The sequence below is a fragment of the Electrona antarctica genome (assembly GCF_951216825.1).
Source record: "Electrona antarctica genome assembly, chromosome: 2".
NCBI classification, from domain to species: Eukaryota; Metazoa; Chordata; class Actinopteri; order Myctophiformes; family Myctophidae; genus Electrona; species Electrona antarctica.
This window is the reverse complement of record NC_136807.1, coordinates 13,272,759-13,299,623: the sequence shown is the minus strand read 5'-3', so window position 1 is coordinate 13,299,623 and position 26,865 is coordinate 13,272,759. Positions and strand designations below refer to the sequence as shown.

Sequence of the window (26,865 nt, the reverse complement as noted above, 5' to 3'; positions counted from 1 at the left end):
GCCCATTTGATTTGTATATGGACACTTGTTATACATCCGACCAAACTTATATCAGCCTTTGGTGGAACGTATTATGGCCATGGGATATAATTGTCAACTCATTGTCCTTGTATTTGGAAGTCTGGGCCATGTCCATAAACTTGTGCTCAGGGGTCTGCAATTGGGTGGATTGCAAAAGACAAATGCAAAAACGTTGGCTAAAAACTGATCTGTCTCAGCTATTATGGGCAGTCTGTCTATCTGGAGAAGGCGATGTTTCATTTATCTTTAGGTGGCTTAAAGGAAAAAATAAATGAAAAAAAACATCCTGGCTAGTATTGTCAAGTATGTGCTATTTTTTTCCTCTCTGTGTGCAGCAGTTGTATTTGGTTGGGCCATATAATGGAACCTTCCGATCAGTGTTTGGATCTATTGTATTGTGCCTCTTGTGCAGATCCAAATAAAATAATTCAAGTGTGTGTGTGTGCGTGTGCGTGTGCGCGTGCGTGCGTGCGTGCGTGCGTGCGTGCGTGCGTGCGTGCGTTAGCTTTTCTCATTACCAACAGTAACTGAATATATATATTTAAATCTTTTGTTGAGTTTTAAATACAATAGGCCTACTTGCTCTGAGCATTTTGAATCCTGTACCTGACAAATATCCCAAAGTATGAAAAAAACTAAAACTAAAACCAATACAAACTAGAATTAGAAAAAACAAATGTCCAAACGAACTGAAACTAAAATTATAGTGAAAAATCCCAAACTATTATAACCTTGTCAGTGAGTTATTCAATAGTGAACCGACTTCCTGAGAATAAAGTCAAACACACTCGTGTCAAACGGCAACACTATTCTCCACCAGCTGTGGGTCCATGTATGTGTACGGGACTTCCAGAGTCTGGTTTCTGGCGTTGACAGCTGCACCGAACTCTGCAAGCTCTGCTTTAAAATCGAGGATGAACTTGCATGGAATCTCCTCACTGAAATGCTCTTCTTTGTAATGGCCAAGAGGATGCTGAGAAAATAGAAACATAATTTATAATACTAGGTACTTGAACACAATTGCAGTCCGTCTAAAAAAAATCCCAACCTCACCACAGGGGGGTGACATAATAAATGAATTGCTTTGCAGAGAAGCACTGTGTGGATACATAATCGGAACATGTTAGAAGTTAGAACCCAGTGGCCTAAATGGAGATTTGAGCCTTTCATGTTTTCTGTAGATCAGGGGTTCCCAAACTATGGTGCGTGGACCCCTTGTGGTGCGCGGACGCCCTCTAGTTGGTGCGTGACATGAAAGGGTAATGGCGGTTTCATGGTGTTATTTAGCACAAACGGCAAAAAATTGGTAATACACTGTTGTAAGGAGATGTATAGAGCAGCGGTGGGAGTATACAGCAGCTGCATGTCTCTCAGTGCAGTGACACTCTGTGATTGTTTGCAAAAATCATATTAAAAATTTATAATTTTCGGCCAAATATGACGAGACTTAGCGTTGGGGGGGGGGGGTCAGCTAGCCAGGTCAGGAGTTAACAGGGGGTGCACGGCCAAAAACATTGGGGGGTCGCTGTTGTAGATGGTCCCTGGGGGTTTCTTTCTGTCTTTACCGAGTCTGAGAGTGTTCCCTTGCATTGTGTTATTTTATGTTCACTATCCTTGCCTATCCTTATATGTGGCAGCCAAGTCTATGGACTTTGTCTTATTCATTCTCCCCCAAAAATCAGCAACACCCCAAAAAACAAATAGGCCCCCACTTGTGACGTCACGTCACGTGGCAGCCATGTGTGTGATAGAATGTGTCAATCAACTGATTCATTCCAGAGACATGCAGAACAGTGTAATTATATGATAGTCTCGCGTTGCCAGACTGTTGCCTCTCGCAATTTTCAAATGCTTCCGTCATACAGTCTGGAGCAACCGAAGCTCTATCATGAGTAAGGAACTGCGGAAGTGGAGCCTCCTCCCCACTACCGTTTCATCTTTAGAGTCGCGCAAATGTATCCAAATATAAATATAAATAATCTAAGCGTATATAGCTTGTTGCTTAGCAGGAAAGGAAATAAAATGTAAAGACAGCTTAAAACTGAAATGGCAGCTTCCTTACTCGGATTTCGGGAGGTGTAGCATTCAGAGATTGTGGAATAGTTGTCTGGCTACGCGAGACCAGATACATGTAACAGAGAGCCGGTAGTTGGCTCTCTGTTGTCTGGTTTGGCTCATGGAGAGCACAGCCCTCATCTAGTCTAGTCGCTGCCATGTATAACTGTGAGTAAGATCGCAAGATCGAAACTTCAGTAATGTTTTAGGGGTGCCAGCCCCTCCTATATCCAGCTTTTAGTGTATGTTCACAAACTTTGTCCTACACAAACATTAAATTCCCATTGACCATGAATGGATTTTTTTACGACATAGTGTCTGAGCAGCAAATAGACATAATGGGCTCTATTTTGGTCCATGCTGCTTAAACCCTAAACCCCTATCCCTAAACTTTTTTGCCTTCTTTAACGATTTTGAAAAACATTTTGAATAGTTCAACTAGCCAATCTACATCGACACGTTGTGAGCTTGTAGATTGGCTATGTTAACAATTCAAAAATGTTTTCAAAAGAATAAAAAAAAGCAAGGAAGCATGGATGAAAATAGAGCCCATATAATGTCTATTTTATGTCATGATGATGCACGATGATAAGAGCACCCCTCTCTTCATACGGGTGTGATTTAAAAAAAAAAAAAATGTTATGGCTCCTATGTATACTGTGGCCTTTAATAGAGGAAGGGACACTTACGAAGTCAGAGGACTGTTTGCTGAGCAGCCACATGGTGGACAGGCCGTTGGCCGTGGCGGCGACGTCAGGAAGGGCTTCTAACATGCTGCTCTGACTTGAGCTCCCCTTGGTGGTGGGAGGAGGACATCGCAACGTGATGGGAGTGTTGGGCATCCAACCACCATAGTCAAACTACAAAAATAGAAATAGATTAAGATACTACTACACATGTATGTATGTATGTATGTATGTATGTATGTATGTATGTATGTATGTATGTATGTATGTATGTATGTATGTATGTATGTATGTATGTATGTATGTATGTATGTATGTATGTATGTATGTGTCAGTCAGTGGTTCTATGACAGGGGAATCTAATAGGACACACCTGTCCAGAGTTGGCGGCAGAATGCTGAGCGGAGCCAGTGAATATCACCATGGTGACAAACTTCACCAACTCACCCACTGAGCTTAGACTTTGAGGCACTCCTATGGACAAAAAGCATGAGAGTGTTGAAGTGCAATATGCTCTGGTGCTGGGATAGAGGAGCGCTGCACCGCGTCTTAACCACGGCAATGCATGGCAGACGGGCGTGCAGCTCAGACAATGCTTTGTGTGCACAGCCCCTAAGAGTACCTGTGCTTGCTTCGGCAAGGAACCCGTGGAAAAAGATGTCGTTGATCCACTTCTGCAGCTCACTGTCTTTTTGGACCTCAGCATCAGTGTGGTAGTAGTAGCCTAGGATTCCCTCAACAAACCTCCACAGCACAGCACAGCACAGCACAGCACAGCACAGCACAGCACAGCACATTGTTAAGTTCACTCTGTATATCCACGGGCATAATAGCATGATGATGCCATTACAAAACATGGGCTACATGGAAGAAATGTGTTTAATAAAACGAAATTAACTGCTAGAAGGTCCTAAATTAACTTAATTAAGCAGTCACCGTCTCTGTGACATGTTGTTCTTTCTAAATTTTACAGAGTATAGAGATCGACTACTATAGAATCAAATAAATCTGTATACAAGATAATTTCAGATTTCAGAGAGGGAGGGAAATACTAAATTAACTGTTAACTACATTAACACATTTCGTGGGGGCGAGTTGGTAAAGGGGCGAGTCGTTTGGTATTCCATCAGAGCTGCGCAGTCGATAGTTACTTTTAAATAGTTGCCAAAGACCTACTTATTTTCTTTGGCCTTCAGTGTCGGCTGAGGTCGCCTTGTGTTTTTAACTCACTGGGGCAAATGTTTGCTTGTTTGTACTTGTTTGTGTCTGCTAATGTGTGTTTATATTGCATTGTTTGCTCATTGTTTTCTTGTAACCTGGTCATGTTAAATCAAATGTGCTATAAAAATAAAATTGAGTTGAGAATGCATTTTGTGTTTACTAAACAGCTGAAGAGACATGGAGACTCCTGTCACTAAACAAACACTCTATAGAACACGTGGTTCCCAAAGTGGGGTCCGGGGACCCCCAGGGGTCCTTGAGGGAGTTCCAGGGGCTCCCCAGCTAAATGATAGTTTAGCTCTCAGAGTTAAATTAACATTAATTTTACAATATAAATTGGGGGTCCCAGAGATAGAAATGCCATTAAATGGGGGTCCATAGACTAATGCATGTGTAGCAACTCATAATGTAATAACTGCTAATAATGCAATAACGGCTCATAATGTAATAATTTAAATGTAATAAAAACTCAATGTGATACTCAGCTTATAATGTAATAAAAACATGAGCGCATAACGTAATAACAGATTTTTCTATAATGTAATAATGTGTAACATTATGAACGGACACATAGCAGCTCATAATGTAATAAAAGTAACTGGGGGTCCTTGAAATTAAACGGGTCGAGAATCACTGCTAGAGAGCCGTAAAAATCTTCTCTTATGGGGGTCCCTGCATGGCATATCTCTTCAAATGGGGGTCCGCGCGCTAAATTAGTGTCAATTTGGGGGTCTTTGTCATGAACAAGTTTGGGAACAACTGCTCCAGACTAGTGGCTTGATATGTATGCGATAATGTGCCATTAGTAAAGCAGAATCATCAGATGTCCCTATACCTGTAAATGATGGCCCACAGTTGGAGTGCATCGTCCCTGTAGTAGTATCCTGGTACAGAGTCCATTCCACGCTCCTTGATGTCATCAGGAGGACACAGAGAGCTGTAGGTCAAGGAGGCCGTGGACCTTTGCAGGATCGTCTTCATAGCCTTTCCACCTGAAGCTGCATACTGGAAGAGAATCACATGGAAAAATAGGAAAGTAGGAGAGCATTCGGCAAAAATACAGAGTATTTAGTAAAAGACAAGTTCCCAACAACTTCATGGTATAGATCTAAAAGGTGCAACTTTATAGGCTGTAGATGGGCTGCAAATATGCTTGTAGATATGTAGGCTGTTTTCAGCTAAGATGATTTTATGTAGAGATAGGAGGGGGGAAAAGGATGGGACCAAGTATAGACCCCTGCAGGACCCCTGTCAGCAAAGTAGTGTAGGGTTTAACCCATTAAGACCTGCAGGCCGACTCTACAAAATACTGTCTTCTAAATCCTTGTTTCTATATCAGTGGTTCTCAAACTGTGTTTGGAGAAAAACTAAAATGAAGGCTTACATTGTTGATAATAATAATAATAATAATGAAAAAGATCTCTATTGTCCCAAAGGATATTCGTCTTCACAGTCTGTTCAAACACCCACATCAAAAACAACACATAACACCAAGACCATACAGAAACATGAGGTCCCCACAGTATACAGAACCATCCTATCGGCTGGGCAGTTTGTTTAATGCTGCAATGGCTGAGGGGACAAAACTCCTTCTAAAACGGACATTTTTCCATGGCAAGGTTCTATATCTTTGTCCAGATGGCATGAGGTTAAAGAGGCGATACTGAGGATGATCAGTGTTAAGATCGTGACGTCGCAGCAGAGCATGCGGCGAGAACCCAGTTAGTGGTTTTGTTCCGGTCATGTGATCCAAACGTAAAACCTTGTATGTCTTAAAAGTTATAAAAAATGGACAATAAAACAAATAAAACAAAAGTCGGGAATGTCGGATTCGGCAGGGAAAGAGGTCTTTATCAATTAGTACGGGAAAGTCGAGTTCAGCAGTCAAACTTAAGAGTGAAAGAGATTGAAAGCTGTTAATCAGCGTTCCCTACATTATTGAAAAATCCCTTCTTAGAAATCAGGAATCCTCGGGCCAGGTTGTTGATCTGCAGAGTGAAGCGGGTGTGAGGAATCAGGAGCTGAGGGGGCAAAAAAGAGAGATTGACAGAATTGGAAATTAGTTCTTACTAGTCCATACCCGTTGGTTAACAATAGCCACAGTAACACATACATGCCTGGGAATCGTACCCGCGGGTCTCCCAAGTGGAAAGCAAACATCTTAACCACCCAAAGGGATATCCCTATATGACTATATGACCAGGCCCGGTTCTTCCTACAGGCCGACGAAGCAACGGCTTCGAGCGCCATGGGGGAGGGGCGCCAAAGAAAAACTCTGTCCCAACTCTGTCTGCACCGTGTCCCCCCAGTGCCCCCCCAGTGCCTCCCCAGTGCCCCCCCAGTGCCTCCCCAGTGCCCCCCCAGTGCCTCCCCAGTGCCTCCCCAGTGTCTCCCCAGTGCCAGTGTCCCGCCAGTGCCTCCACAGAGCCTCCCCAGTGTCCCCACAGTGCCTCCCCAATGGACCCCCAGTGCCTTCACAGTGTCCCCACTGTCCCCCCAGTGCCTCCACAGTGTCTCCTCAATTTTTGGGACAGAGTAAAAAATAATAATAATCCTGCTTGGGGCGCCAGATTGCTCAGGACCGGCCCTGTATATGACACATCCCTGTATGTGTAGCCACTCACATACTAGTATGCTACACATAATGTACGTGCAGGCAAGCGCGTGCCGGCACGTTGTGAGGTTGTTGATCTGTAATTTTCAAATAGTCACTATATTATGTGCAAAGGGCGAAGGGCTTGTTTTCGTAGCTTGTTTCTATGTAATAATGCTGACCCAGTTGCTTGTTTTGGCAAGCCAAAAACACTGACCCATGAGTTGCTTGTTTCTGTCGAACCAGGCAACCCACGGTCATAGTTTCACAACAACACTAATAGTGTACAAACTACAAAGTGAAAAAAGGGCTTTGAGACGCCCTGCATAAGCTAATGGTCAATGTCCGTGCGCAAATGTAGATTTCCAGGACAGAAAATGTCCATGACAGAACATCTAAAATTATATTTAACTAGACCTGTACGTGCCAGCGGCCACCGGCCTACTTGAGAACGATGCAACTTGGAAACCTAATAATACCCGTTGTCAACTTGTCATAGCACGTTTTAACTATCTGTCTGTGTCCCTTTTGTGCCCATATTGTATATGGAGATATCTGTATCTGTCTGTCTGCCTGTGCCTGAAGAGTGCAAAAGTGGACTGGTTAAGTAATCAATTGGCAGGTGTGGGGTTGCCATGGCAATCAATTGGCTGAGGCAGAGGCTGGAAATTGCACAGGTGAGGGGACTTGGGCTCATTAGACCCACTGGCAGAGCCTGACCAGAGCCCTTTGTGGTGGTTCTGGAGAACCGTGGGTCCGACCGACTCGATACCGGGCACTGAACTCCCTGTCGGGGTGTGGAACGCGTGTGTTTAATTTGAAGTCGGTGGGGCGAACGGTTCTCGAGTTACGTACATTACAACCGTACACACACGCAGACACACACACAGAGACGTGGCGCATTAATAGTAGGATAGGTTGAAAAGTCGACAATAACTGTCAATGTAAACCTCTTATAATTGTTATATTCATAAGTGAATATGACATGAGGTAATGTGAACTGGATATGATAGCATTTCTTGGTTGTGTTGTCTTGTGCACAAGAATAAAAAAAAATTGATTGGATTCTGATGGGTTACAGTTAGGTAATTCGATATAGCAATGACAGTGACAGTTACCTTGTACAGGGGGTGAACCATGGGGACATTCCTTAGCAGTGACAGTGTAAAGACCTCTGCCAGTAGGTGAGTGCGTAGCAGGTGAAAGTTGAGCTGGTGGTCACTGAAATCGGCACTTCTCACATAGATCTTGGCCATCAGCCAGTCATACTCGGAGTCAGTGGGCAAGAAGATTGGATTGTCCTCTGATGGCTTTTGCTTCAACTGTACAAGGAACAACAATTTACTACTATTCATACAGATACAGACTAATAAGGGCCCTATCTCCCGTGCCGCCTTATCCCTAAACTCTTTTGTCATGTTTTACTATTTTGATTTTTTGTAATAGTTCGATAGCCGATCTACAAGCTCACAACATGTCGATGATCAGCAAGTTGAACTATTACAAAATCATGTTTCAAAACATGACAAACTAGTCTAGGGATAAGGTGTAATAAGGCTGCATGCAAGATAGGGCCCCCGATTCATACTCCTATTTTAGAGCCGAATAAAAGTTGGTTCGGCTCTGTAGAGCCTACAATGTGACGTCATTTGAGGTTCGGGGGGCGGGTACCGTCCTAAAGTCGGCTCTTCGGTGCTACTGAAAATTTCTGACGAGCCGAAATCATTTCGACACTACAGCGCTGAAACAGCGGTAAAATAGGAGTATGAATCGGCCCTAAGTCTACCATTATTTTTCAATGGAAGCCAGCGACATGAAGATACGAAGATACATCCAATGTCTGTAGCTGTTACAAAAGCTGCAAAAGCTACACAAAACATTGAGCTAGTTTCTAACTTCAGCTATAAGATACAAAGCTATATATATGTTTATCTTCGTAATCGTTTGTATCCGTGAACGCAGCATTAGTACAGAAGAAGGTAGGATGCCCGCACATTGGCTATGCTCCCAGTAAGTTTATTAAGGGATGAGAATCAACGTTTCGACCCTTCCGGGTCTTCGTCAGGAATTAGTATAAAACAATGTAGGCGTGGGAAGTCAACAAGCTGTCTTTGCAATGAGGATAATCAGGGTAATCAAAAGACACACCCACCACAACTACTAACAGGGGCTAACATACAGCGCAGGCACACCTGAGCGTCATGGAGATGCCAAAAGCCGCTCGTGGCCGGCGCCTCTTCCGGGTTTTTAGACAGCTGGTGGATGGAAATGCCACGGGGGCAAGCTTTTTTACGACGCGGCATTCTGCCACATGGGTTGAGCTTCATTTCCATCCACCAGCTGTCTTAAAACCAAGGAAGCTCTGAGAAGGAAGTGAAGTGGTCATGTGACTGGGCTGCGCCATGACACTTTCATGGACACTTTCATGGGAGCCAAACTACCCGGAAGTTTGGCAGAATGCACTGGAGTCAATGAGAGCTCAGTGACCAGCTCATGAACAAACATTATTTATGAACAATTGAGACCTTTTGTAAAGTAATCACTTCTGGAAAATAACAGAAGACATGTAACACATTATTGTCTGCTGTGTTGTTATTCGATGTGTACACTGTGTAATTTTTATAGAGGTATGGTTTCTAAAGAGCACAAAGTACCTTTCTGAACGCCTGTACCTTTCAAGTATCGCGAGACTTCCCACCGTTTCCTGTCTGGCAGCCAAATCTCGTGATACTTCGGAGCCAGAAACGATACCTGCTGCGGTTTAGATCCTCAGATAAAATTATATACTGTGCACTCTGTGCACATCGAAAAGTAAGTGATTAGAAAACAACCTGTGATAGGTTATTTTCCAGAAGTGATTACTTTACAAAAGGTCTCAATTGTTCATAAATAATGTTTGTTATGAGCTGGTCCAGTCGGCTCCATTCACTGCCATGTATTCATTGCACTTCCGGTGTGAGTTTAGTCATGGCGCAGCCCAGTCACGTGACCACTTCCCTTACTTCTCAGAGCTTCCTTGCTTAAAACCAGGAAGAGACGCCTGTTAGGAGCGGCTTTTGGCCGCGCATGGAATCCTAGATGTGCTTACAGGGTTGTACAGCCAAAGTCTAGTAGAGACTTTTGGGCCACAGGGCCAAAAACTCAAGGAATAGAGTTTAACCTGTGATGTCATGGCGTACTTTTTATTTGTGTTTTCTCTATTAATTTGGTCATAAAGGTCCACAGAATGAGAGGCCTGCTCCGCCAGAAACACTGCGGAAAAAAAAGCTATTGCCATTTTTGTATACCACACCATAGACAACCTATAAAGGCAACATTTTCCAAATCAAACTAGGGGGTTTTCATGATTCTGAATACATTCCAACCTTTTGTTTTACACGAAAACCTCTGGATGATGTCATGCGCAATGGCTTCTATTGGTTTAATTTGTCAGTCTGGAAGCTTAATTGTTCTCACCTGGATGGCGATGGGCCTCAGTTTGCGTTCAGGTGTTAAGTGCAGCAGCACCAGTGGAGCCATCAGGTATTGCTGTTTACCATTGATGATGTTTGCTTCCACTCCGTCCAAATTCTTATAGTCCAACAGGAACATGTTGCCATTCTGTTGGAAACATTAGCTATGTCAGAATGGATTCACATTGCACTCATAGGGCCCTATTATGCGTGTCTTAAGTACCAGGTCTTATGACTTAACTTAAGACCTGGAGGCGTGGTCAATGCTGTTTGGCCACTCAGAATAGCCAAATGGCATTGATCACGCCTCCAGGTCTTAAGTTAAGTAATAAGACCTGGTACTTAAGACATGCATAATAGGGCCCTAATATAGTCCTGTTGCACCTGATTGCAATGATTTGAGCTAATTGCAATAATCTTTGCATAATCTTTGGAATTGCATGTTTCCATTAAAAATACATTCAGATACGTTAAAGAACTTTTACAGAAATAGCCAAATTTCGCTATAGGCCTATGCAGCATTGTGAGCTTGTAGATTGACCATTTTTTGCTATTTCCATTATTTTTTTATGTATAAAATTATTAAGGATATGCCTGTTTTAGCCATAGTATATTATTTATTTGGGTTATTGGTACCGGTCATTATATTTATATAATAAGGGATGCTGTGACAGTATCCATGATATACCACAGGTGCAGTGACATCACACATACATCATTGCCAAAGCGGCAGTCTACGACGATCGGTTCACACCAACCAATCAAAATTGTAGCAAAGCAAATGACGTCTTTGTCAATGTGGCTAACCTGGTTTCTAACCAAACAAACACACGGTCAACGAGTGCTAATAGCATGTAAACAAACACGGTAAAATATGTTGGATGATGAATGTATATTATGTGTTTGATGTTTCTAAAACCTGTTGTTTCTGTAAAGAACTATTTATCATATAGGGCGATTTAATAGCCATATAGATACGGTCGCAAGTTACTGCAGTGTCCAGTGCTTTTGTTTTGACGTCACCGAGTTGAAACGGCGCAGATTGGCAGTAGATTTTCAAACGAGTCTTACCCCGCCAGACAGTGTCACCAGACCCTGAATCGCCAGAATTAACCCTGTTCTGGACTGAGGTCGATTCCAAAAAAGGCTTCTAAATCCTAACAGTTTTCTGAAAAACCTATGTTTCTGTTTACCTATGTTATCTGAAAATATGTTGTTTCAGGGACCCCCCCCCCCCCCCCCCCCCCCCCCCCCCCCCCAGAGGCAAAGGTTTGAGTTTGCTCTGAAATAATATATATATTCATTCTTGCACCACATTTCCATGATTTAAAAAAAATAGCAGATCTACAAGCTCCGAGTGCCAGCGATTCAAGGGCTGGAGCCAGGCTAGGTTTCAGCAGTTCTCACACTATTGGTGTCTCAATGAATAAAGTATCACTTCACTATACCTCCTTATAACCCCTTTTTTTGGTATGTTTACCTTTTATGATGATTTGATTTTTGTTGTTATTTTTTATGTCATGATTATGAATTGAATACCCAGGACCTGAATGGAAACAAGACCGCAAGGACTTTTTTCGGTGATCCCATTGGACGTGTGTTTGACTGTACCCTGTACTGATTACATTTCTGCCAATAAAGTATTCAATTTAAAACAAAAAAACAAAGCACCTTCATTTCCTCTTCTAAGCTCCGCCCACCATGGATGCTCAGCATGTCATTGGTCACAGGGAAGTTGTCCGGCAGGGCTGTGCATCGGCGGATCAGGATGGGGTTGACACCATTCAGGTACTGGTGGCCGAAGAAAGCGTCCTCTTTCCAGTGTTCCCGCACGTAGTCTGGAAGACAGATGGAGCTTTGCTTTGTTCACTCTGCTTTATGTTTACGTGAACTGTTCAGCCAAGCAGCATCCATTTTGTATTGTTTGTTTTCCTCACCATGTCTATAAGCTGTGTTCTATGCATCATTATCACCGTGGCAATGCAACATTTGTAATGGTAAACATGTATCTATTCCATTTTAGCAGCTTCTATAAACTTAAATTAACCATGCATAATAAATTACAAATTGTTTTTTACACTAAATCATAACTACAATTATGATCATTGCTATCTAGTGCATGCATTGCATGCTATCTGCATTGTTAATACATGTAACTTTACCTTTATAGCACTTAACAACAGTTCAAAATGTTCTATGCTATAGTTATCCTAAATGTATTTATCAATTAGGCCAGGGGTTCTCAACCCGTGGGTCGCGACCCCTCGGGGGGTCGCCAAATTATTTTAGGGGGTCCCCAGATTATTTAAAAAAACAAACAAAAAAAAAATATTTTCACGATTTTTCAAAAATAGCAGACCTACAAGCTCGTAGCGCGCCACTCGGTGGCGCGCTATGAGCTTGTAGATCTGCTATTTTTCAATAGCTAAATTATAACAATGCTTAAAACACCAAAAGGGGTTCCCGCCCAAAATGGTTTAAGGTTATTGTAGCAGTCAATTTATATTGGGGGTCGGGAGGGGGCGGGGCGGGGGTCCCGAGACATTGCCAAAGCATTTCCGGGGGTCCCCGGCCAAAAACGTTGAGAACCCCTGAATTAGGCCACGCTCCTTTTGGAGACGATTAAAATACTACATTTTTCACCACTTGTCATGTGTGTGCAAAGTTGCGCACCTTTTTCAGTATGTTTAGCGCCTCAAAAATGTGATTCATTATCGGGAAGAATAATAATAAGCATTGCAATTTCAATAGGGCTTCACACTGGTGCAGTGCTCGGGCCCTAGTGAATTTGTATTATTTGTGTCTAACTTCATATACTCCAGATTGACACACTTGGTTTTCAATAAGTGGTTCTCAAACTTTTTGAAAACTCTCAAATTTGATGCTGTGGGACCTCCATTTGAAAATAACTTTGTGCCTAGCATGGGACCCCCAAACAAAATGAATGCTGTTAAAATGTTTCAAAGATATTCAGAATCTTTCACATTTTGTTTCAAATTTTCTGATAGCTGATTGACTATAGAATAGATTATCTATTTTCAAATAGCTGATGCGTGTATAGGGTTAAAGTGGTGTTGCTCTATAGAATCTGTATTGTGAGGAAAGCTTTCGCAGAACATAGCAGATGGGCAAGCTCTTGTCGATCTGCTATTTTCAGAGAAATATAAAACAGAAAAGACACTAACTAGTATAGAGCCCTGAAGCACTACGCTCAACCCTTATGGGGTTTAAGATGTTAACCTATTAGCACGGAGCCCACCAGAACTGTAGTAACCGTAGGATTAAATTAATCGTCTAGCCTGCCAGAACCGTAGGCTACGTTTTCCAGGGTTTGTATTCTTTAATCCATGTTTTGATCCGATCGAATAGTTAGCTGCCGCTCGTTAGCATAACAGTCAAAGTGGGACAGTGGCCGCGGCCATTTTGAAGATGAGCGTGCATCCACTTGCACTCTATGTGCTGCTTTCAATGGCCTGTATCTCCAAATCGGCACAATGAATGTCGTTTCTGGTGAAAACAAGGTTTTTCAACTGCCGACAGCAGGCGCTGTGATACTCGCGGTCGGGTTTTTCCGGTGAAGACACCACACACAGCATTTTGTCATTGTAACATCCGGTTACGGATATTTGGCTCTTCAAAATAAGGGTTGCGCGCGATAAAACCGTGGCAATGCATTAATGAATCCTGGCGGCCAGACGGTTAATAGTGACCCCCCCCCAGACCACACTTTGAGAACCACTGGAATTGCCAACCTGAAATGTCAGTGCTTTTGACATAGGCAATGTCGTTAATGGTCTTCCACGTGTCCTTGGAGTTTGCCAGACATTTCAGGTTCAGCTCTACCAGACTGGGGAGTGAATCAGTGAGACGAGCACAGATAGTTTAAAATAGAGGATTGCTGTCAATTAGCATATTGAATTAGATACTGGTATCTCAAAAACTACAATTTATTTAAAAGTAAAGATCTCAATTGTGCATTTCCACCAGTAACGTGGATTTTATTTATTTATTGTGAATCGAGTTTCTGTGTGGAAGTATGGAGGAATAGGGAGGTTTCAAAGTTGTATCACTTAAGTTTTAAAAGTTAAATATTAAAAAGCAAACTATAAAACATTTCTAAGTGAAAAGTACAAGCATACATGTCCACAGTAAGCTGGATTTAATTTTTACAGTTTGAATTAAATTTTAAAAAAAAACGAGGGTATTTTTGATTAATCTATCATGGTTAATGGAGTTTGAACTTACAATGGGCCATTAACCATTACATTTAGATGTTAAAATGACCCCATACAGTACATGTTTGAAAGTGAAATACCCCTTTAAACATTACTGCCCAGCCATCTAGGCAAGATCGTAGTGAAATCTTCTCTGCTAAATAAGCAGAGAAGAAGGGTCACTTCTGCCCGAGCCGGTAGTGATGTAGTCTGGATCTGTAGTGTAGACCTAGGGAACGGACGGACCATCGCCTCCAGCAGCAGCATGATTAGCGTGGCTGGGATTAATGTTTTAATAGGCCTTTGACATGGCATTTTATGCCATTCTGAGCATAAATATCACTAACCCTGTGTGTGTGCACGTGCATGTAAGTAAAGGAGGCCCAAAAACAAAAAGGTAAAATGTTTTAAATAATTTGTAATCAAATCTCTTGTATCTCGTGGATGGCTCAGATGGAATTAATAACTTTCCACGAGATATCTCGAGGATAGCACGGAATGGGTTAACATTAAAAAATATTCACATCAAATTCTTATTGTAATTCCTATTGCAGCATTAACAATGGCCTTATGGCCCCTCATACAATAGTAACTGGTTCACCCTGTAGATAATGTGAAGAGAAACTCTGTGCTCTTGGTGAAGGTGAAACGGACTTCGTACGGCAGGTCTAGAGGATTACCAGCCTTCATGCAGTGAGGAATGCCTTCTTCAGCTATATCCCACCTATGGAGGAAGAGAGAGCAGTCAACTGGCTTGGAACTGGAAGAACTTGGGTAATGTGACCAGACAAACCAACTTAGTATTTTGAACTTGGGTAATGTGACCATGCAGACAAACCATTTTTTTCCTGTGTCCTGTTCTTCATTTCCAGGACACCCCAGTTTGAGTTTGACGTGTGTAGCCAGGCCATATGGACCCATATTTGGCAGTGGTGGAAAGTAACTAAGTAGATTTACTTAAGTGCTACTTAAGTTCAATTTTGAGATAATGTGGACTCTACTAGTACTTCCAATTTCCAGCACTTTTACTTCTACTCCACTACATTGCAGGTCCAAAATTTGTACTTTACTCCAATACATTTATTTGAACACTTTAGTTACTAGTTACTTTGTAGATTTGTATTATTATTTCAAAACATACATTAACCACTTCAGTCCTTTATACATTTCGGCCACTTGAAAATAACCGATCTACAAGCTTACAATGCGTCGCAATGTGAGCTTGTAGATCTGCAATGTTGATAGAACTATGCTACAGATCAGACTCACGGATAGTCATTCGCTCTCTTCTCCAGTTCATTTTCTCTGCATCATTTGGACAAAGGATGTTCGTCCTCAAAGTGTCTCAAAGCTGAAAAAAAAAGATAAGAAGAGATTAAAATCTGATATTTAGTGTTGATAATATGTAGGTTTAGAACCTCAACCCATTTAGACCTGCCGGGGGCCGATTCTAAAAATCTCCTAAATCTCCTTTAGTCTCCCAAATTAAGTTTTTTGAAAAACCTATCCTGGGGAACATAAATAACAGAGCCCACCGGTGGTGCTGGGGTGGTGGTGGGAGCATGAAAAGGAAGGGATGTCCGCACACTGTTTCTCTGCTCCCAGGAAATCTTTATTTGGTACAACCCTTGCGGGTCTTCATCAGGAATACACCCGTGACAAGACAGTTCACGTTGAAGGCAAATAATGTGTTTACAGTTACAGTAGCCCCCACGCACCAAACAAGAACCAGTAGAGGTACAGCTGATAAGGAGAAAGTGGAGCTGGGTTGGGCACACATTACGAAAAAGCTAAACGGCAATATCCAAACAGGCACTAACATGGAACTGATGGTAAAAAGTAGACCTTTGGTGTACCGCGTTGGGAGCATCAACCATTACTTAAAAGAGTGCACACTAGGGGCTCCATTTTCATCACCGCTAAACCCCTTATCCCTTTGATTGATTGATTGATTACTTTATTAAAAAATACATTTCAAAAGGATCGAGTCACAAGAAAGCCGTTAGGCTTGTTTCCGTTGTGGTCCTCTTGGGGAAAGGGGAAGGGGAGCAACAATACAATACAGACAAAAAAAATACCTTTGTATTTTGCCAGGAGACAAAAAAACAAACATAAAACAAAAAGACAAAACAGAACAAATAAAACTGGATTTCTTTTCTTTTACCTTGTTTTGTTTTTTTTCATTTGTGCTATCTATTCTACACTAAAAAAGTCAGTATACTTAAAATTTAAAAATAGGACATTTTATCAGCCAACCACCCCTAAACTTCTTTGCCTTTTTTTTTTTTACTATTTTGAAAAACATTTTTGAATAGTTCAACTAGCCAATCTACATTGACACATTGTGAGCTTGTAGACTGGCCATTTTAACTATTCAAAAATGTTTAGCAAAATAGTAAAACAAGGCAAAGAAGTTTAGGGATAAGGGGTTTAGCGGTGACAAAAATTGAGCCTATAGCTGTGCTTATCAAGGTCACAGAGAGACAGAAAGATTTTTATATATAGTGTCTGAAAAAGTAAAGACACGTTCAGAGCTCTCCAGTCTCCAGGACAGACAATGACAGCGCTGGCCTGCGCTTCAAGGGGCAGCCCAACCAACGGACTGATATGGAGCGAATCGATAGACTCGCAATATAACAGGTCGTATCTGCTTTTATTCATTTGCTGTTCCTGTTCATATCACGTGGTCCCATTTTGTAATCATTAAAGATGCCATTTCTTAAGGTCCCATTGAGTTTATGTCTACAGCCCTTTATTGGACTTTATTTGAACCCCAGTACTAATCGGATCAGAACCCACAAGGCAAAACGGAGCAGAGAGAGACCCCAAAACACCTGGAGGAGGAGCACAGAGCCAGATGTTAAACAAAAGGGACTGACGTGGAAACAGCTGGAGCGGATGGCCCAGACAGGCGAGAGGGTGGAAATGACTCCTCAATGGCCTATATTCCAAAAGAAATTTAGAGGCAGTGGTGGAAAGTAACTAAGTACATTTACTTAAGTACTGTATTTAAGTACAATTTCAGGTATGTGTACTTTACCGGAGTATTTCCAATACTTGCCCTTCTAGTGCACTACATCTCAGAGTCAAATATTGTACTTTGACTCCACTACATTTATTTGAAAACTTTAGTTACTAGTTACTAGTTGTAGATTTGGGTTATTATTACAAAATAACCCAGATCAACTATTTTCAAAATATATATTTTTTTGAGTGGTGCAAACCACTCCAACAACCAGCTTTGTCTGTATGTGTCTATGTATGTGTGTACCTGTACGTGTGTGTACCTGTACGTGGGACCCAAAAAATGAGCATGGTTACTATGGTCACTGACATTACGTCAGACCACAGCTGATCAGGCTATATAAGACCTTGCACCACTCAGTTCACACGGGTGTGATTTATTTTACATACATTGAAGTTTTGAAGTACATTTTGAATTCCAGATGTATTAAGTAAGTAAGTAGCCTAAGTAAGTAAGTAAGTAAGTAAGTAAGTAAGTAAACCCCCACTAACCTTTCGCCTCTTTGAATAGGTGTGTCTGTCCATTGGCGATCAAGCGGTAGATGGGGAAGTGGTAAATGTCTCCTTCTGGAGACTCGATTTCAATCTTGTTGGGGAACCAGTCGACCGCCATGAGGAGGGCCTTCTTCTCCAGCTCTATCAGCACCAGCTCACCAAGGCTTACGGGACAATCCACTGAGAAGGTGGAGGCCTGAAAACACACATTGAGAAATACTAGACCGGTGCCCGGCTGTAGAGCACCGAGTCGGTAACGATGGAAGTTGGAGATCCATGCCCCACCCGGCTATGCAATACCCGTTGTACCTGTGCCCCCCCGTTCCACGCATCTGTCTGTGTCCCTCTTATGCCCATATATGGGAGAATTCTGTATCTGTCTCTCTGTGTCCTTTTATTCCTATATATAGAGTGTTGTGTCAGGCATCGCCAAATATGGAGTGTTGTGATGTCAGAAAAGGCCAGCTCATATATGGACCCTGGGCAGGGGCCCTGTCCAGAGGGCAGAGGCCTTTTGTGGCGGTTCTGGACAACCGTGGGTCCGACCGACTCGACACCGGGCACTGCACTCCCTGTGGGGGTGTGGAACGGCGTGTGTCGAATGTAAAGTCCGTGGGGTGGGGCGAATGGTTCTCGAGTTACGTGCATTACAGCCGTACACACGTACAGACAGACGTACGGAGAGACAGAGTGCATTTATTTATAGATAGATTTATCAAAAATGGCTGAACTACTCCCCCCCCCCCCACAGACTGACGTCAGACTTACAGTGCCTTGGAAGAAGTCGACAGCTCCAATGACTGCTCCAATGATGCTGGTGAGCTTGGTGCGCTTGCTCTCACCCTCCCTTCCCACCAGCTTGATGAAAACACTGTTGGTGGTAAACGCCATAGAGGTGCCAGCAGTGGACACTGTCACTTTGTATTTCACCATGTTCCGTCTGGGGGGGCAGAACGAGAGCGTTAGACAAACCCATCTCATGTCACTCCGATTATCAAACCACCATGGATCTTCAACAGGGGGTCCCGGAAACCGGTTCTTTTTCAGACCGGTTTTCCGAGATTGAAGAACCGGAATCAGTTCCATCGTATTTGGAAGCGTTTTTTTTTTTCACACTGGTCCATTTGGCTCCATTTGTACCCTCTCAGAGCTACAGTCCTGTAAGGGTCCATTTGGCTGCATTTGTATACCCTCTCAGAGTTACAGTCCATTTGGATCCCCCTTTAGACCAAGTGTTTGACTGTACTCTGTTGCTGTTTGCATTTGTCTAATAAAGTAATCAATCAATCAATCAATCAATCAATCAATCAAAATCAGGGACAGAGGGAGAGAGACAGACAGAGGGATGGATAGAACTAGAGAGAGAGAGAGACAGAGACAACCCAAGGAGAGAGAGAGTCAGTCATATCTTATCCTTCATTCTTATCACATTGTGATAAGAGGGGCGGAGGGGTGTGGTATAGCAATCTGCAGGTTGATAAGGGCAGGTGCAATGAATGGGAAACACACCCAACAACAGTTTGAAGTCTGGACAGTTTGTATATTTGAAACACAAACGGTTTCCATGTGACCAGCCGAGTGGCGAAAAGCTTGTTTGAGACGGTCTGCCACTACAGTTACATTCACAAACTCATGGCATGCGTTTTCATGATACAATAGGCATGTCACTCAGCACTCCATGGGTAAGAGTAACAGTGTCTCCGGCATATAGCGTGTGAAAACGTGTACGTCACCAAGATGGGGGCGGCGTCTGAAAAGCTAGGGACGGCCCTCTCGTGGGCATTCAATTCTAGCCCACATCACTCGCTGGTATGTTTTTGTAAATATTGAGCTCGTTCTTGGCGACAACATAGTGAACCAACACCAGGATGGATAGAAAGAACGTCGGGCCCAAATACATTACAAGGACAAGGAAAATGTTGTGAACAAACACGGCTGTGCTTAGATACTTTGTTGAACGCCTGTGCGCCGTACAGCCGAGATCCAAGCCATTCTACGTCTTTTTGTAAACTCATCAATCTGGGTTCCTTGATGCTGTCTCCATGCTGGAAAGCTGAACATCTAATTCCGTTTTCTGGCTCATTTCCTCGACGTGACCTGCTGTGGCACTTATTTACTGACCAAGTCTGCACCATTGTGAGGTCAGTTTAAAAAAAGAACGTATACAAGCACACCTGATAGTCGCTCAATGTAAACAAACCAGACAAGCCAACAAGTATGGCGGCCGCTACCACGTGACACATATGTTGACGCCCCCTCCAGGAGATTTTGGTACACCCTATATGGTGGCTGCCAATCTGGGAACTATAGGGGATTGTATATACATGATGTCTTATGTGTATGATACGAGGCATAAATGTCTACATACAGTATACCACCATGGCAATAAGGCCTGTTATACTGTTGTTGGGCAGATTACTGCCTATAGCCCCATTTCCCTTTGTCTCAGGTTCAACACATATGAATACTCATTAACATGTTCAACTTGTTCACCCTGTATAACATAGGACGCACACGGACAGCTTTGCACCAACATGCACGCACATGCACGCATGTGTGCACCTGCACAATGCATGCGGGTGACTCTGAAGCAATATAAATAAATCCCTCTCTTGCTTTGTATCATATCTTCTCTAGAGTCTCTTGCTTATATTTATTTTAGAACCCATCAGCAAAAACAGCTGCTGTTTGTTATAGCTCTGAATCTGTTCTTGACAGATTAGGGGGCTGCTAGCAGAGACAGCACAATACTTTGTCAGCCTTGTTGCCTCCTTTTGGGGCATCCCAAGTTGTTGAAACCCTCTACCAACCAGTATGCCGCCAAATATAAAACAAATAGTGTGCACATATTAGCCCAGCTCTGAGATGGAGTGGTTGGTGTTTAATGACAAATGATACAAGCTTCCTCTAGGCTGTGGTCAAAGCAAAAGAAAGAAAGATAGCATGCTATCTTTCTTTTTGTTTTTTTTGTTTTTTAATATTTTGCAACCCATTCTTTTCACCCAGTGTCAATTATCTAATGTAATCCTGGGCGCTACACTTCCTCTGCCAACCTGGGGGTTCATGCTATCTTTAATACAGACACTCTGGACTCTTCATCAACCACAACATCTGGTGTATTTGCACACACACACACACACACACACACACACACACACACACACACACACACACACACACACACACACACACACACACACACACACACACACACACACACACACACACACACACACACACACACACCTCAACAACATTAACCCCTTCACCTCTATTCGCTCTGTACTTTTCCCCCTCTACGCCATATGGTCGATATAAATACAACTCGAGTCGTACGTAATTTTGTTTCTTAAAATATCACCCATCATCTCATTACGGCCAATCACAATTTGCGTCACGTCATCATCAGGTAAAATAGATTTTATGAGAAGCAGCAGTTCCGGTATAGGAGACACAAAGAGTCTCCTTATGTGTCTCCATAAGTTATTTGTTATGGTTGAACTATCCCTTAAACACCAGACTAGAGAGATTATTGCTATAGTGAATGGTTTAAAATCACTTACCCTGCAATAATCTTTATGCTTTAATTGATCCGACGTGACAAAACCAAATAGAGTCCAGACGCTTCAGTTGACTGTGAATCAACACACTTACAGTTCTGTCAAACTGGAGGTGTGACTAATACTGTCATACTGGAGGTGGTGTACATTATGACGAACGTATAGTATACATCCATGTGGTACTTTGACCTGACACACACACACACACACACACACGCGCGCGCACGCACGCACGCACGCACGCACGCACGCACGCACGCACGCACGCACGCACGCACGCACGCACGCACGCACGCACGCACACACGCACACACACACACACACAGACACCAGGTGTGTGTGTGCATTGTGAAATAATATAATAATAGGTATGGTCGGGTCCCCTTACTTTTCTATGGAGAGCCAACATTGGCACAGGGGAGGCTGGCATAAGAGTTTTTATATACAAAATGCTATACTGTAAAAAACGTTTAGACATTTAGTCCACTCACATTTATAACCAAAGTACACCCTGGCTTCTGTCTGGGAGATATGTGGGTTAATGCTTTGATTCTAATTATCATTATACACCCTGAAGTGAAAGGAAATATTTATAAAGGATCAAAATAAATGAAACACAAAGGTCATGTATTTAGGTTTAGGTTTAGGTTTATTTATTTAGCACATAGTATAAAAAATAGACAATACATATCAAATAATGTATTGCAGCAACAGCAGTTGCTACAAATAATGTATTTGCCTTTAGACAATGAAAATCAGTTGGAAATATTACATTGAATGTGATGTCACTTCATGTTGATACATGAACACTATCAGGAAATAAAAACATGTCAAAAAGGTTGCAGATCCATGACTTGACTATATAGCAGGTCACCCCCATGACCTGAATGCTGTACTGTCAACATAATACACGTTTGGAGTATAATAAACAAACTAATTTTGTATCATGATAGGTATATTGAAATGTAGTTGTATGAATACTAGTATACTACTGGTATGAATCACTAAAAGTAAAAACATTTCTCTCCAAATACAGGTCAAGCTGTTACATTGCAGGCACCTGGGATACAGCAACTTTGTCCGTTGGTGTTGGAGTTACGTGGGCAATAAAGTGAGAGTTGTCCTCCCATCCTGTGTGAGACAGGAATTCCCCAATGTTGGTGTGTTGGTTATCTTTGGCCTACCAAGCTATGTAGATTATATGTTGGTGTGTTGGTTATCTGCAGCCTACCAAGCTGTAGATTCTGAACATTTATTTATTTTATTGAAGAAGTATTTGTTTCCCTTACAGTACAAAATGGGGAAATAAAACTAAATAAACATATCAATATCATTGAATAGAAGAAGAGGGGAGAGCTGCCGTGGTCCTTTGTTTGTTGAACTGAATACAGGTGCTCGTTGGCGAGGTTAAATAATAACATAAAAGAAGAGGATCCAAGGCACTCTGTTCCACTGAGGTGAAAAAAAAGCCTTTTTTTTATTGGAGTTAAGGCATGGCAAAGAACATTACAAAAAGGACCAACACGTTTCGGCACTCAGCCTTCGTCAGGGTCCCATAGTTATGACATGCAGCAGGACGTCATTATATAGCGACCATCATGATTGAAAACACTTGACAGCAATCAGTGTCACTGTCAGTCTAATACATGTCAGCAGCATAATAAATGTTAGAACATCAATGTCCGCACATTATACATCATAACAGTTAAGTCCATACGGTTTCAGATACATGTAGAAACGACTGGGAAGTTTTGTAAGAGAATAAAAAAATAAAAAAAATAAAAAAATATATATATTTTTTTGTATTATTATTGGCTAAATTGTTATCAGTATCAGCCAAGAATGTCCACATCTGTGCATCCCTAATCAAAGGGTCCATTATTTATTCAGCATTTGAACCAGACCACGATTTGAGATTTTAGCCTCTCAGAAGACCCAAGACATTGAATATTGTCGTTGTTGGATAAAATGTTGTTCACATTTCCATGCTGTATTGATGTATCACTGTAGGAGAGATGACAGGCAAACGTTGATCAAAATGACAATTCTACACCATACCCATTTAGGACTGACACCAGATTCTACTGTACCAACATAATGTGTATGTATGCTATTGACTAGCCCCTCTCGGGACCCTACGTTAAAGTGTTCTTACATTTGGATGACTTTACACTTCTCATCGGTCATTATATATATGGTAATTATGGAATACAGACAGACTTAGCGTCGCATACGCCTTTGCTGCGCTGTTTGTGTGATAGTGATATCTTCCAAAAGAAGCATATATCGGCTATAGGAGACAACTCTGATCTGCTCTGTCGCAGATAGCCAGTTCCGGCGCTGGAGGCGGTTGTCAATGTCAAGAAAGGAAGGAAGAGAGAATTTCAGAGCTGCCAAAACGGTCAAGCAAAGATTACAAATACTTAACGGCTTCTGCACCAAAGGAAAGTTTGTTGATGTTTCCGTTGTCTCCTATAGCCGATATATGCTTCTTTTGGAAGATATCACTATCACACAAACAGCGCAGCAAAGGCGTATGCGACGGTAAGTCTGTCTGTATTCCATAATTACCATATATATAATGACCGATGAGAAGGGACTCTCCGGGTGACGATGAAAAGAGCTCAACCGGGGGGTCCCGAGAGGGGCTAGCTATTGACAGTCATGTTGATGTAATACTACTAACCCTGTCATAGTCATATAGGCCTATATACTGTATGTTACCTAGGTTTACAAATACAAAGCTAATAGCGGAGGCCCTACAGGCAAAAATCGTGCACTTTACGATAAATGTATGAAATTTGGCACACAGTTAGAGCATGCCATAAGGAACATTTTTGGCCACCGGCCTACTTGGGAATGATGCAACTTGGGAACCTAATGATATACGTTGTCATAGCACCCGTTTTAACTGTCAGCCGGTGTCCCACATGGAGATCTGTGTATGTGCCTGTGTGTGTGAAGACTGCAAACTGAAAAGTGTATTTGGCAATCAATTCGGCCCACTGGCAGAGCCTGATTGGTTGAGCCTCAATTAGCTGAGGCAGAGGCTGGAAATTGCACAGGTGAAAGGAGTTGGCCTCATTAGGCCCACTGGCAGAGCCTGGCCCAGGTGAAAGGCGTTGGCCTCATTAGGCCCACTGGCAGAGCCTGACCAGAGCCTTTTGTGGTGGTTCTGGAGAACCGTGGGTCCGACCAAAAAACACTTTGTGTTTGAAATAAGACACTCATTCTTTCTACGGTGTGATTTGGGGGCCTAAGGATGAATTTCCGGACCCCCGGAAATGCTTCGACCATGTCTCACGACCATGTCTGAGAACCCCTGCCCTATAAGATGAATACAGAATGAATTGCAACATCCTAATACTGTCCAATACATAAGTTATGACAGGCAGTTGCTGCTGTCAAAATATGACTCCAAGGTAAAAAAAAAAAAAGAAAAAAACACTTTGTGTTTGAAATTGATACTCGTGCTTTCGAAGGTGTGATTTGGGGCCCTAAGCATGAATACAAAATGAATATCAACATCCTAATACTGTCCAATACTTACATAGGGATGGGTGAAATCATGACAGGCAGTTGCTTCTGTCAAAAAATGATTATGCAGTTGCTTGTCATGTCACACACACGCACGCACACACACTTGAAATGTTTATTCATGTCTGCATAATCACAAGTATAGGAATACCTCGTACAAAGGACATAAACACCAGTCAGACAACAGGAGAATTATAGCCAGTTACAAAGTACATATAGAAGGCAAAACATTGTTACATTTATACAGTATAAAGGAAAGGTGTCTCCTCCACATTGAGTGGTGTCTTATAATGGTTACTGAACAGTATACCTTGCTAGCTGCTATAGGCCCCTCTAGGCTGCCAAAGATAAAAATAAAATAAAAAGTTTACATCTGTAGCCTATAGCTGTGAGATGGTCTGCTCGTGCTGATATTTCAGCGCTTTAGAAAGGCTTCCTCCAGGATGTAGTCAAAGGTACAGTCAACCTCGAGAATGAACACCTCTATCAATACGTGAATAAAAAAGTGGAACAACAATGTTACAATTTCAATGCAATTATGTAATGCATAATTTAAGTGTGTACAATTTTCTCTACCACGTGTAATTCAATAAACATAACAAATAGCATAATATTATGTATGTGTCAGGGTATAAAATATTTCACACAGACAGTGGTGAAGTGTAGAAGTACCCACGTCTTAAGTAAAAGCACCAGTACCAGAAGTAAAAGTATTCTTTGTTTACGCATTATTTTCAACATGCATAACAATCTTTTGAAATCGATCTACAAGCTTGTGTAGCATTACACGGACGCAGGGATTGAACCCGGGGCTCCCACTCGCCAGACCAACGCGCAACCTGTCGTGCCAATAGGGCTGAGCACGATTGGCAGGGCTGTTGCGGGCTGGGTCTTGGCTGGGGGCTACAATTGCAATGCGACACATTGCGATGCATTGTGAGCTTGTAGATCTGCTATTTTCAAGTAGACGGCTGTAGTGGTATAATGTAAGCTATGTTTTGTAATAATAATAACAAATGTATACAAAGTAAAATATTGTAGTACAATATATGCCTCTGAGAAGTAGTGGAGTAAAGGAAAAAGTATATATAATTGGAAACACTCCAGGTAAAGTAAAATAATAATCCTTGATTGTACTTAACTACAGTACTTACTTGAGTACATGATGTACAGTACATATAGGTTGGGTATAAGAGATCTATCCTGCTTTCAGAGCTTCTTGAAGCACGGCAGTTTCCCTGCTTTGTGGATGTAGAGCAAAGGATGAACGAATCCTATCATCATGGCTAATGCATATGTCACGTAATTGTACACAATTGGGATGTTGAGTTGGAACAGTGTATTTAGAAGATCGATGATACTGATCATTATAGTCAGTACCATTATTATCAAGCTGGTCAGAATAATTCTAAAAGCCCTACTCTTCATGTTGTTTCCCTCCCCAGTACTGTCCCTCTGTCCTTCTCCTGGCCCAGGCTGTTTCAGAGCTCTGAGGACCGAGAGGCAGCAGAAAGACACCACAGAAATGCACACAATGTAGAAGCCCAGTAAGACGAAAGCCCATATTGTAAGTTGGAATCCGACAGAGAATCCGATGCTGAAGGCAAGCAGCATCGGCCAGGCGACGCAGCAACAGGCCACCCTGTACCGAAGAGCTTTGTACCTGAGAAACACCACAGGGTGAACCACCGCTATGTAACGCTCCACGCAGATACAACACTGAAACGAGGGTACAGAGACGTAGAACAACATGATGGCCGACCAGGCCACGGCTATCATTTTGATGTTGCAGTAAATCGCAAAGTAAAAGACAGAGGCCAGGGAAGAGGTGAGCACAGACACGATCAGGTTGAGAAAAAATAACTCAGAAGCCATCGTCCCACCGGCTCCACTCAGGATCAGACACATAGCGTAGCTGTTGATGGGGAGACCCAGGATGAGGTTGATGGAGTTGACAGCGGTTAGTATGGTGTTGGTGCCATTTTCCAGTGGTTTTGAGTCGTTCAT

At 42.3% G+C, this 26,865-nt stretch overlaps 1 protein-coding gene across 1 annotated transcript; it reads right to left on the bottom strand.

Annotated features, from left to right (window-relative positions):
• Nucleotides 1-814: 814 nt before the first annotated feature.
• Nucleotides 815-26,865, bottom strand: LOC306932150 (polyunsaturated fatty acid lipoxygenase ALOX15B-like; the record flags this gene model as incomplete). Its single annotated transcript, XM_079513851.1, has 15 exons — nt 815-994; nt 2,766-2,936; nt 3,136-3,236; nt 3,385-3,506; nt 4,819-4,988; nt 5,918-6,004; nt 7,695-7,898; nt 10,033-10,176; nt 11,700-11,866; nt 13,781-13,875; nt 14,844-14,966; nt 15,961-15,985; nt 17,759-17,957; nt 18,530-18,701; nt 26,579-26,865. The coding sequence occupies 15 exons, from the start codon at nt 26,863-26,865 to the stop codon at nt 815-817; spliced, it is 2,247 nt and encodes a 748-aa protein (XP_079369977.1).